At 43.0% G+C, this 11,811-nt stretch overlaps 1 protein-coding gene across 3 annotated transcripts; it reads right to left on the bottom strand.

Moving 5' to 3' along the window:
* Positions 1-252: 252 nt before the first annotated feature.
* Positions 253-11,340, bottom strand: fmnl2b (formin-like 2b). 3 transcript variants are annotated; one of them, XM_077608142.1, is made up of 28 exons: positions 10,723-11,340; positions 10,420-10,503; positions 10,250-10,330; positions 9,667-9,743; positions 9,512-9,595; positions 8,724-8,867; positions 8,531-8,660; positions 8,298-8,374; positions 7,865-7,958; positions 7,710-7,784; positions 7,481-7,591; positions 7,251-7,400; positions 7,079-7,180; positions 6,761-6,981; positions 6,573-6,676; positions 5,512-5,700; positions 5,160-5,180; positions 4,704-4,828; positions 4,427-4,629; positions 4,125-4,359; positions 3,971-4,039; positions 3,814-3,894; positions 3,023-3,152; positions 2,769-2,929; positions 2,499-2,600; positions 2,325-2,417; positions 2,079-2,199; positions 253-1,201 (listed from the first exon to the last, which is right to left on the bottom strand). In XM_077608142.1, exons 1-28 carry the CDS (start codon positions 10,837-10,839, stop codon positions 1,113-1,115), a joined length of 3,270 nt encoding a protein of 1,089 aa, XP_077464268.1. In that variant the 5' UTR covers positions 10,840-11,340; the 3' UTR covers positions 253-1,112. The 3 variants fall into 3 exon arrangements, with proteins under 3 accessions (XP_077464268.1, XP_077464277.1, XP_077464281.1); XM_077608151.1 differs by having other exon boundaries at positions 8,531-8,657; XM_077608155.1 differs by lacking the exon at positions 5,160-5,180 and having other exon boundaries at positions 8,531-8,657.
* Positions 11,341-11,811: the final 471 nt, after the last annotated feature.

Genomic DNA, 11,811 nt, shown 5'->3' with positions numbered 1-11,811 from the left:
AAACATGAATAATATGAAATTAAAAAAAAATCTAATATAGTTCAACAAATATTTAAAAAACTAACAGTCTTTGCTCATTCAAAAGGCCGTTTTTGAAACAGCAAAAAATAAATACATTTAAAAACAAAAGAAAACAAATAAAGACAAATTTTATTTCACTCAATTGTGACCTCACACGTGTTGCTTGTGCTTTGGCTCAATAAGGATTGGCCATTAGTCAACAATTTTGTCTAAATCAAATAATGGCAAGTGTTTTAGCGTTGTTTCAACGTGTTTTATTTATTTACACCAAATAAAGACTCAACAACAATAACAACAACAAAAAACAGAGAACCTACAAAATGTAGAAAACGTTGTGCTCTTTTGTGTTCATGTTTACATTTTGAATGAAAAGAGGGACAAGGGGCAACATTGTGGTCTCTGGTGGTTAAGAAACGAGCAGACGGGAAACGGGTTTGAATTTAGGGAGGGTAGTTTATGAGTTGCAACGATGAGCCACAGATGGATTTGTTTTGCAGTATTTTTTTAACGGGCTTTCTTAGCCGGATTATACAACGTTTCATTTATTGAAACTTGAATTTACATTTGGTTGGTAATAGTTTAAATACAGTACGAAGTAGTAGTAGAACCCTGTAACGCGTTTCATCGACCAAAACCTCTGCAATCTGACCAAAACTCAGACACACTAGCACTTAGTCTTAGGAAAGCTTTTACTACAACATACACGTGGATGCAGTTGGGGGAGCGAAAGAAATGAACATGTGCTTTTTAGAAGCTTTGCTGCTAATTCCATCGAATTGTGGAACAGCTCACATTTGATTGCTGAACATCTGGACAGAACCGCCATAGACCAAAATAATCAGGTGCTTTGTTGATTGAGCAGCGTTAACCCATGAGTGGATGAATGGTTCAACAATAGAATTTGTACAAGGATTTGGGTCACAAAGTCCAGTGCTCAAAAACCCTTTCTGGACCAGGCTGCAACTTTTCGGTGACGGACCAATTAGAAAGCGTGAAGTCATTGTGTCCCTCACTTGGAAATGTTCAAAGTGCTTATTCATGCCATTAGTTCAAGGTGGGCGAAGCAATGGTGGACGATCATCTTTGCCGCTCTAAAAGTGTTCCTCGGGGTGGGCGGGGTCACAGAAGAATCGAGAGCTACGTTTGGCCGACCGAGCTGTGAAGGGCCCGGTTTTTAGAGCTGCGGGAAAGATGGAGGGCTGTTGGTTGGTGGTTTTCCAAATAGAAAAAAGCATACTAGCTAGATACATAACTAATTACGTACAGAGCTATGCTATGTACAAAGGAACATAGATCTAGATGTTAATATAATATAGTATATATATAAATAAATTAAATATATATATATATATATATATATATATATATATATATATATATATATATAAATAAATATATATACATATATAAATATAATATAGTATATATACATACATACACATTAAAATATATAAATATATGTTTTAGCCCTGAAATTGTAGTTTGCAAAACACACAGGTTACAAATGACCCTTTAATTAGGCTCTTGTCAAGTCAATGATGATGAAAAAGCCTATGTCCAATTATTATTATTATTTAAAACCCCCCTCAGCTTTGTACCACGTTTTCCCTTTTAAAAGTAGTCTTTCTACATACAGTCAACAGACTGAGTTTTCACTTCACTCTCACTCAAAAATGTAAGAAAATTAAAATTGTAACAAAAAAGTATTGACCAATTTCTCGTGCAATCCAATGAAATAAACTGTCATTTCAACGAGTCTGAGAGTCAGTCATCGCCGCTCTACAGTAGAATTTGATACCAGCAGAATATTGTTGATATAGTTAAAAGGCAGAATTTTGTAATTCTGATTAAAAAAAACAACAACTAAAGAAACCCTCCATGGGAGATTTCATAACAGTTGCATTGACGCAGCTTAAATGGTACAAAAACGATAACATAGAGCTGAAAGGGTTCAAGACAAGTTTGAAATGTTTAACATACCAAATAAAAGATTTGAAAGATGTTTATATGGGTATACTAAGTATCACTGTGATTTAAAAAGATGAGCGGTCACTTACCCGTGATGATGTCTTCGATGGCACCGTCTTTTCCCTCGTAAACGTGTCGGCTGTCCTTTCCTTGTCGTCGTCTCAGCTCTGTCAGAAGCTCCTGCTGCTGGCGTTTGCCTTTATGAGGGGACTGGGGTGGCGGGGTTGGAGTGAAGCAAGCGTGACAATCCAGAGCAACAGAGCAACTTTCACAAGCACTCACCTACATTTACTCACTTTCTTTTAAGCACCTATACTCAGAACTTTACGTCATACCTTGGTCTCTTCCTCCTGCTGCTCCTCCTGTTCCAGTTTCTCCAACAACATCTGCTCCTGACGCCTTCGCTGTTCGTTCTCCTCTTCAGCAAGCTGAACGCGCACACGCAGGTTAACGCAAAACGCACAATCTCACTGGCTCAAAGGCCACGCGACTAATTTTGAGCCACTCACCCTGTAAGCTTTGATGAAACGAACAAAGATGGGGAAGAAAACGGATGGCGGCATCGTCTTGGAGCTCTCCCCGAAAAATTTCACCACATCTTCAAAGGCGTCCTGTGCGAGATTTCAAACAAGTACCCTGAGATGAATTCTATTTGCTCGTGAGATTGACAGGACAACAGTGGAACAGTGTTTGATTGTTCTGCCTGACATTCTGTGCTGCCGACATAACTATATGAATAAAGATACAACTAGTTCTGGGTTTGTTGTATGTGTGCATACCTGGGCTATGCGTGCATCCTCCTGAAGTTTGTTGAGTCGTGATTCGTGCCTGCTGATGAAATCCTTCAAGATGGCATTGTGCTGGACACTGAACTCCCGCCAGGTGAGTTCCATCCCTCGCTGCAGCTCCTTTACGTCACACAAAACATTTTCCAGACTCACTGGAACACAACAACAAGAACACACACACGCGTGCATTTGGTCGTTTAGAATTCAATGCTAGAAAGACATGCTGCCATTCGTCAAGATCTGACCAGCAGCCGCCTTGTCCACGTAGTGAAGTTCATTGTAGAAGAGTCCCGCTGTGGGATATTTCTCTCGGACCACATTGCTAATGTAGTGAAGCAACGTCTGTGTTCTGTCCGTCGATTTGGTCTCCAGGAGCTAAAAGCATGTCAACATGCAACAAACAGTCAGTCAGATTTTCAAGGTAAAGCTTCTGTAACAGCTTTTTGTTTGTCTATACATTAAAACCCATAAATAGTACGAAAATAATGCTAATATTACCCCCACTTCCATTCAAATTGAGTATGAACTAATCTGGATAAATAATAATTATTCAATAGAAAAATAACACACTTGACTTGGTTTAACAAAATAGCCTCCACCAGGAAAGCTCATAGTTAGTTTTCTTTGGTCCGGACCAAAATACAATAGATCATTTTTGGCTTGGTGCGATTGCTTTTCACATTGCAATTCTTGAAGTGTGCGAGGTCTTGACAACACACTCGGTCAGGGCGGGTGAACGTGGTAAAAATATGGAATTAAGACATTACTATGATACTTACAAAAAATACATCATGTGCAAAGAGGTGTATGATTTCAGCACTGGTTCGCAACACAATGTGGTCGCAAACAAGACCTACCGAGACAAACTGTCTGTTTGCGCCGCAGGAGAATTTGCTGGATTTTATTCACACCCGGCCAAAAGGTGGGCACCATGAACTTTTGAGGTTTAGTCTGGACCAAAAAGTTCAGTTGTGAATAGACCCTAAGAAACTGAGATCCCAACCCTCCCTCAGTCCCTTGTGTTTGTTTGTATTACCAGGTCCAAGCTCTGTAGTTTGAAGCCATACACAGCCCCTCTCTTGCTACTGTTCATGTAGTTTCCAAGGGCTAAGATGATCTGCTCAACAAAACAGAAACACGTCTAAATAACAAGGACAGTGACGAGCGCAGATGCACTTTGGAAATAAACTGACTTCGAGTATCTTCTTCAGTTTTTGAGACGATTTGATCGAAACAGATGCCGCAATCATGGCGTGTAGTTGCTGCAAAGAAAAGTGAGATTGTTGAAAAAATAAAAAAATAAAAAACGTTTTCATCTTGGGTGTTCATTCTAATGTGTTTTCGTACCGGTGTTAGCAGTTGCACGTTGTCAGTGAAGTTTCCCATGAAGGTCATAATGGACATGCGCTGGTTGAGTCTTTCAATGCGACTGAACTGGATCATGAAGCTGTCTTCGTCACTCAGCGCGTCCAATGGTTTTCGGTCCCTCTCATACTGCCGGAGAAGCTTTATCTCAGCTTCAGTTGGCAGGAAGCGCATCAGACACTCCACAAAATCCACTCGAATTGTCCGCAGGTCAAACCTACACACGGGCAGTGTGAGCGCTTCTGCCTCCTCCGCAGTTAAGCGTGTGTCAAATTGAGTCTTACGTGTGGATGGCACGGCAGATGACATCTGGACCCTGACCGGCCTTTCGAAGTGTGATTGCCAAATTTTTGGCTCGGTTGGCATCCAGCAGAGAGACTCTGGATGGCGCTTTTTGGGGAAGTTTCTGTCGTGACAATGTTAAGTCCATCGCTGGACCCTGAGCCTTTGTTTTGAAAAGCTCCTCAAAGCCCTCCACATCCAGATCCTGAACACAAATGAATTGGTTAACAATGGGATCCAGATTTTTTCACAAGCCGCATTGACTTGACAACAATTTACCCGCAAGATGGCTTCGTCATCAATGTCATTAAAGACCGTGCCGTTGATTTGACTTGGCTTCAGAGCGACCCAATTCAAAACCGGCATCCGAAACTTGGTCTGGATGGGCTTCTTTATCTTGACCGCTGAACAAGTGAGCAACCGGATCAGTTATCGCAAGTCATAGTAATTGCAGTATTTCTTTTTCAAGCAGGATTTTTGGTGGATGGAAAATGTATGAATTGACAATTTGAAGATGGACAGAAGTTAAACTGCTGGGTGATCGATGGAGGTGGGGGGGTTAGGTAGGTGGGTTGGGGGTTTTGATGGTAGGCTTGATAATGGGGAGGTGATTCACAATGATTTTCTTAAACTATTTGGCTGCCATTAACGGCAATCAATTTAATATGTAAACAGGGAGGGATTGCTGTTAATGGCAGTGAATGCGTTCAAAATGAGTGCAGCCATCAAACGTACAGAATAACTTGAGTGGTCCCTCTGATAGCAGAATAAGAGAGAACGAACTTGTTAGTGAACATCGGAGCGACAAACCTTTGCGACAGTTTTACAACAAGTACCCACTAAAAAGATATTGAACTTGTCATGTACCAACTATCATTATTACCAAGGTTAAAACACATTAGTACAGTACTATTCTAATCCTTGAACATAAGCCAATATGACATAATGCTTCCCTCAAGGACACTTTTAAATAGAGGAAAAATTTCAATCCAACTCAACGTTGACTGGACAGCGCTTCTTTCGTGTGGCACACATTGAGAGTCTTTGCTGTCGTATAGGAAGAATTCAAACGCATGTCTGTGTTCACCTGCTAGTCCAGAGTTGAAGATGACAGTGGGTGACCCCCCACAACCCGGAAGTGGGGGGGCCACAGGTGGAGGAGGAGGTGGCATCGGAAGAGTAGAGGAGAGCTCGCTGGTTCGGCACGGAGGGGGAGGAGGCGGTGGAGGTGGAGGTGGAGCAGGTGGTGGAGGAGCAGGGAATAATCCATTGGAAACTTTAAAGAAGAAGACGTTCCACTGTTAATGCATGTTGGTCAGGAAGCACTTCAAGTCAAATCAATAAATATTTTTCATGTATAATTAGTAGAGGTTAGAGCAGGGGTCGGGAACCTTTTTGACAGAGAGAGACATAAACAATTCCTATTTTCTAATGTTATTTTTTGAGAGCCATTCTCAGAATTGAAAAGTAAAAATACATGAAAATGTATGATTTATTTTTTGGGTCATTTCACCACTTTTCAAGTAGAAAAAGTCTCCAAATTCTCTTGACAACATTGTTATGCTGCTAATAAGTCAGTATCAATGATATCATGCATGCAGAACAGTAATAAAAAACACAATTATGATTAAAGTGGTGGTAGAGGTAGTGTCAACGCCACAGTGACGCTCTATTGGTGCGTTCGGGACTCCGCTTTCTCACCAGTGATTTACCTATTTTACCTCACAGGTTAGTGGAGAGCCATATGCACCCATGGAAAGAGCCACATATGGCTCCCGAGCCATAGGTTCCCTACCCCTGGGTTAGAGACTCGAGTGACTAGGTACATTTGATGTTGTGTATTCAGATAAGGGAACTAGATCATAGAGAATACAGAGACAAGTTTGGAACATGATGTGGTTTCTAGTCCAAGAAGGCATACAGAAACTATGTGCAAACATACTGTGCATGTGGCAACTGAGTTTTCTCTGATTTTGCTCAGCCCAAGTAATGGCTTGACATACCTAACATGTTTTAAATGTTTCAACTGCATCGTGGGACTATCGTGAACCTTGAAGGTTAAGATTTGAAGACTTCCTCCTAGTTTGCACATACAATCTTTGACCTACTTACACCTCTGCTAATTAGCTTTTTGATTGAGGACCTCACCTGTGCCTGGCATTGGTGGTGGTGGAGGTGGAGGGGGTGGGGGTGGCATATCTGAAGCAGTGCCCATTCCTGGTCCAATGTTATGATAGGATACCGTCTCTGGGCTAAGTCATGGAAATGATCATTTGTCACTCTACTGTTGGTATTTCTGTATAAAATCAAGTCGAGTACAGGAAGTACTACACTACCTGGGAGAAAGAGTGGGACAGGGAGGAGGTGAGGGTGAGGCAGAATTGGCCACGCCGCCATCACCTTCTCCTCTCTGGGGTTGAGGAGCTCCAGGACCACCTGCTTGCTGGGCCTCCTGCGCCTGTCGCTCGAGACGACTTTGACGGCGAATGGTCTGATCCTTCTCCCGAACAATCCGCCTTAAGGTGTGCACTTGTGTATTGGCACTGGCATACACGTCCTGTGTGAAGTGCAACATTTTCTTAAGTGCAATCTCGAGATTGGTGGTTGAGGGTTGGTTCTTCCTGACAGGCAACATTAGCATCAACAATACTGACCCGGAGTTGGTCCAACTCTTTGTTTGTTTGCATGAGCTGCTTTTCCAGTTCCACGATCTTCAGCATTGCTTCATTTTCCACATCAAGCAGGCGTTCTGACATCTAAATACATTCTCACATGAGTAAGAAATAGTTTTCTGCACATCCACTATGCCTTGTCAGAAGTTCTTACGGTGCTCAAGTTCTCCTCCAGCTCTTCCACTCTTTCGAGGGCTGCTGTTTTCGTCTCCGCATCTTCCAGCAGTGTCCCGACATCAAACACATTATCCAGGTAGGCCTGAATCTGCACCTGTAGTCTGTCGCTCTCTGTGTGCTTCAGCCTCTGGCAGAGGGTTGAAAAAACGGTGCACATGATCCCATTGTTTCACTTTTGAATGGCGGCAAGTTATCCAAAATGTTTACCTCTAGATGGTCATCCAGATTAAGTTTAGTGAAGTCATACTGCAGATGGACCCGGAAGTTCATATCTTCCACTGAGTGGACTACAATATTAATAAACTGCATGCATGCCACCTGACCAAAAACAGCAAAAACAGAGAACCAGCCTTGTTTATTGAACTGTTTTTTTCTCCCCCAGAGAATGTTTTAATGTTAATAAGAGAATGCTTAGCGTTGGCAGACACGATTTTACCAAGAAGTCGATGTTGTCGTCTTCATTCTTGAAATGTTCCATCAGTTTTTCGAAACGCATGGACTCTGAGCAAACCTGGAAAAAAAATCAACCAAGGGTGTCAGTTATTCAACAAGAGAAGTAACAAAAAAGTCACTTTGTTATTGAGTGTTTACAGTTTTAAAGTTGTCAAAGGCTGACAAGATGATTTCGTGACCTCCTCTGACCAAACACACAGCCGCCAACAATTCCAATACCAGAGCCTTGGTCCTGAAGTAGACAGACAGAGTCAAGTATTAGCTGTTAATTTCTTATTAACATTACTTTTTAATTGAATACAGTCTTTACAGCAAATGTAGAGCTGGGCAAAAAAAGGTAGTAGTTTTTTTTTTACTAGTTTACCTCCTCGTGGAGTATAATAAACCGCTCAAAAAACATAAACATGAAACATTTTAGGAGGGACTGTTCCAAATCCTGCCATACTAATCGGTTATCAGCTGCATATGCATATAGTTCATTATAAACATGGCTGAATGTTAATCTTCAACCTTAAAATCGCCCAGCCCTACTCAAGTGTATGATTTCAGATTTTTGGTGTGCGTTTGAAACCTTGCATTCCTGTTGTTGAGACTCAGGGCAATTTCATTGACACCATGTGGATGGGACATGACCATGTTGAAACCGTACTGAGAGGGGAGTCAGAACAAATCATATATTATTCTCATGCTCGCGAACGCATCACGTGATGAGGGAAAATACTTGGTTTCTACAGTTACATATTTTCCGATCTCTGGTCTAGTGTTAAGAGTGCCTTGATTGAACAAGACATTTTCTATATTCACCTGGTAGTTCATGATGGCTCGTAAACACATGATGCACACGTGAACATCGTCTTTCTTGCAGACCAGTCGGGAATTTTTGAGTGTGCGACTACTGGGCAGCGTGTTGGAACGAGTCACCAAAGTAGAACTACTAACAAAAGATAGCCCAATCATTGATTCATCTAAAAATTGTTCTCCTTGGCCGCTTTTTTACCTGATTGAGTGTCGTGCTGTTCTGGTTACAGAGGAAGAAGGGGATGGGAGACTACAGTCGCCATGGAGATCCTCAATTGAGCGACTCCAGGGAGAGTCAATAGAAGCTCCGTCTCCTCCAGACTCTGACTGCTCACCATCAAACCTGCACAGGCAAAGTTGGTTGATGAGCTGCACAAATTAGATAACAAAATCTGAAGATCTACTTTGTCCTTGTTTGAAAAAAATCCAATCGGAACTAGCATTACCACTCAGTATCATGATCGGTAGTAACATGTTTACATTGGTTACCAGGGTAACAAATATAGTCAACCAGACAGGGCCAAATTCCTGACCTTGAACAGGATGAGTAGTAGAACGTGAATGAATAAATTAACGAATGACGCAGTTGTTAGGACAACTACAGAAGGCCACCAGGCATTCTCCTTTTTTTCCTCTGGGTACTCCGGTTTTCTCCCTCATTCCCAAAACATTCCCAGAGACAGGGTAATGAATTGGCTCTGGGATCTGATTAGGAAGGCCCTTAGTTGCTTCCCTTGTAAGGAGTTTGGGTACCCACTGGGAGGAGGCCCTGAGGTGGACCCAGGACATGCTGGATAGACTATATCTACCAGGTGGCTTGGGAACACATAAGGATACCCAAAGAAGTGCTGATTGAAATTTCTGTGGAGAGGCAAGTCGGTGCTACCCTGCTGAAACTGCTCCCTCCGTGACCCGACCTCAGATAAAGTTGATGAAAATGGATGGATCGCTGGATCGATGAATCTTCTGAAAAATCCTCTGACTTACGTGACAGCGTATTGAGCAAAGGACAAGTACTCAACCAGGACATCTAGCCCTCGATTCTCCTCGTTCAGGAACTCTCGAACCCATCTACACATACATGGATGGGTCAGATCAACAGGCAGCCAGTTCTTTTAGACGGGTAGGTACTCATATCGTACCCAATGTGGTTTGTGCGAAGAGAAATCTCAAGTTCTCGAAGTGTCTGAGTCGACTCCTGGACCCTCCTCCTAAACTTCTGCAGATTGAAAAACAATCGCATGAGCGTAGAAAGGAAACATCTTCAATTAAGCTCATACATGCTACCCAATGTTTTTAGCTTGCTCTTATATTTTATGACTCCACAGTTGAAGGAAGGTCACAACCAAGCTAAATAAAATATGTATGATGCTGCAGTTTATGTCGAGTAGCTGCTAAGTGTTACCACTAAACGAATAATCACAGACGTTGTGCTACAAGCTGCCAGACTTTTGGTGCAAGCAGCAAGGGTTTAATTCACACTCTGGTCTGGTTCTATATGTAGTCTGTGACTGACTGGTGACCAATCCAGTGTGAAGTCAACCTTTCGCCCAGTCGTCTGAACAGCATAGGAAGTATAGAAAATGGATAGATGGGTAGTCATATGAAGTCAAAGATTGTCCTTAGACAGAATCAGCTTAAAAATGCTTAGTTTTATACAAGAGCAGGCAAAGGTTACACTTATGAGATTTCTGGGTTTCCATCAGATTCCATCTGCCATCTTACCTTGCGTGTGACCGCCGGGTCAAGGAATCCTCGCAGCTTCTGGATGTATGTGTGTGGAGGATTTTTCACCTGGAATCTCTCCTACGCCCCCAAAATAAAATTCCACATTTTTTTTTAAACATCAGTGACCAACTTGAGGACAATTGTACTTTTACGGCTGACAGCTTTACCTGATCACAGATGAGCTCCCATTTCTTCTCATTGTCATAGGAACGCAGCAAACGCACCTTGTCTGGAGGAAGGTTCATTGAATTCTGAAACAGAATTTCATTTTGCAATTCCACCAAATGAAAACAATTTTGTGAAATATCATCCCGTGTGATATTTCCGGTGTCGTTGCTCCGTCGGTGGGTAATTCGCGACCACCTCAACAATCAACAGAAGCCAATAGTCTTCATCCGACTGCTGTGCCATGTTGTGTGGTATCCCTCCCCCAATGAGTGTGCGATATGGTCGCATATTTGTGCAGTTACCAGTGCAATGGAGAACCTCTCCTCTAGCTCGGCGGCGTCAGGCATCGGGAGCCGGACCGGTGCGGCTCTGGACCGGATCACGGCCAGTTGGCTCTCCATACTCTCGGCGTTCCCCATCACAGACACGCTTGGCACACGCTTCTACTCAAACACACCCACCACCCACAGACGGAGCGCTCAGTACACACACAGCATCAGACACATGTGGTCAGCCATGGCACAGGAAGACGGTCGGAGGTGATGAAGGCCGTGTGTCCGTCCCTCCTCCCGTCCTTCTGTCTCTCTTCCTGCCGTCAATCAGCCCGAGCCGGAATGGCTGTCTCTCTGCTCGTCTGTCTCTCCTCAGATGCTGAAACGGACCCAGTGGAGTCCCCCAAACCCCCCGCCCCCCCCCACTCTTTGTCTCTCGCTTGCCACCGATGGTGATGATGTTGAGCCCGGTGATGCTGAGAAGTGTTTGGTGCAGCTATCCAATGTGGATGTGTGAGCGCATGTTGCAGATCAGCCGGTTAATCCTCCCCCTCTCCACCCCCACATTAAAAAAGAGTTGTCGCCGCCTCCTCTTTGTCTATGTCTCTCCACCGCTTGCTGGCTTACTCTCCCGGTCTTTGTGTAGCTTCTGGCTCAACCCTTCCTCCCTCCTCCCTCGCTCCTCTGCATCCTCAGACAATGAGGCCTCTGCTGCAATAAGCGCCGCCCCCTCGCATGCTGACGCGCACACATCCCTATCGGCTCTCCTCAAAGTCATGTGAAATAAAAGCTCATATATGTTGAAAAAGATGCAGAGAATGTCATTCTATACACGTAAAACAACGACAGCGCAGATTAAAGGAGAACGTCCGTTGCTCCATCCCTTTCTACTAATTCAAAACGTTCAAATTGAAAATCCTCAACTCATTCAGGAAGTTATTTATGTTTACATTTGTGGTTGTTTCTAGGCGATAAAAGTAAAATAGATGTAAAGGAAAAACAGTTGCCGCCTGGATGAGTTAAACGGGAAAAAACTAAAAATATACAGTCCATCAAAATTGTATTTGACCTCCTTCCATATTTCTTAGCCATTTCACTCTTGCTGAATTCTCCTTCTTG

This window comes from Stigmatopora argus, chromosome 1 (assembly GCF_051989625.1).
Source record: "Stigmatopora argus isolate UIUO_Sarg chromosome 1, RoL_Sarg_1.0, whole genome shotgun sequence".
In the NCBI taxonomy this organism is placed as follows: domain Eukaryota; kingdom Metazoa; phylum Chordata; class Actinopteri; order Syngnathiformes; family Syngnathidae; genus Stigmatopora; species Stigmatopora argus.
The sequence above is the reverse complement of the archived record's forward strand: the minus strand, read 5'-3'. Positions and strand labels throughout refer to the sequence as shown.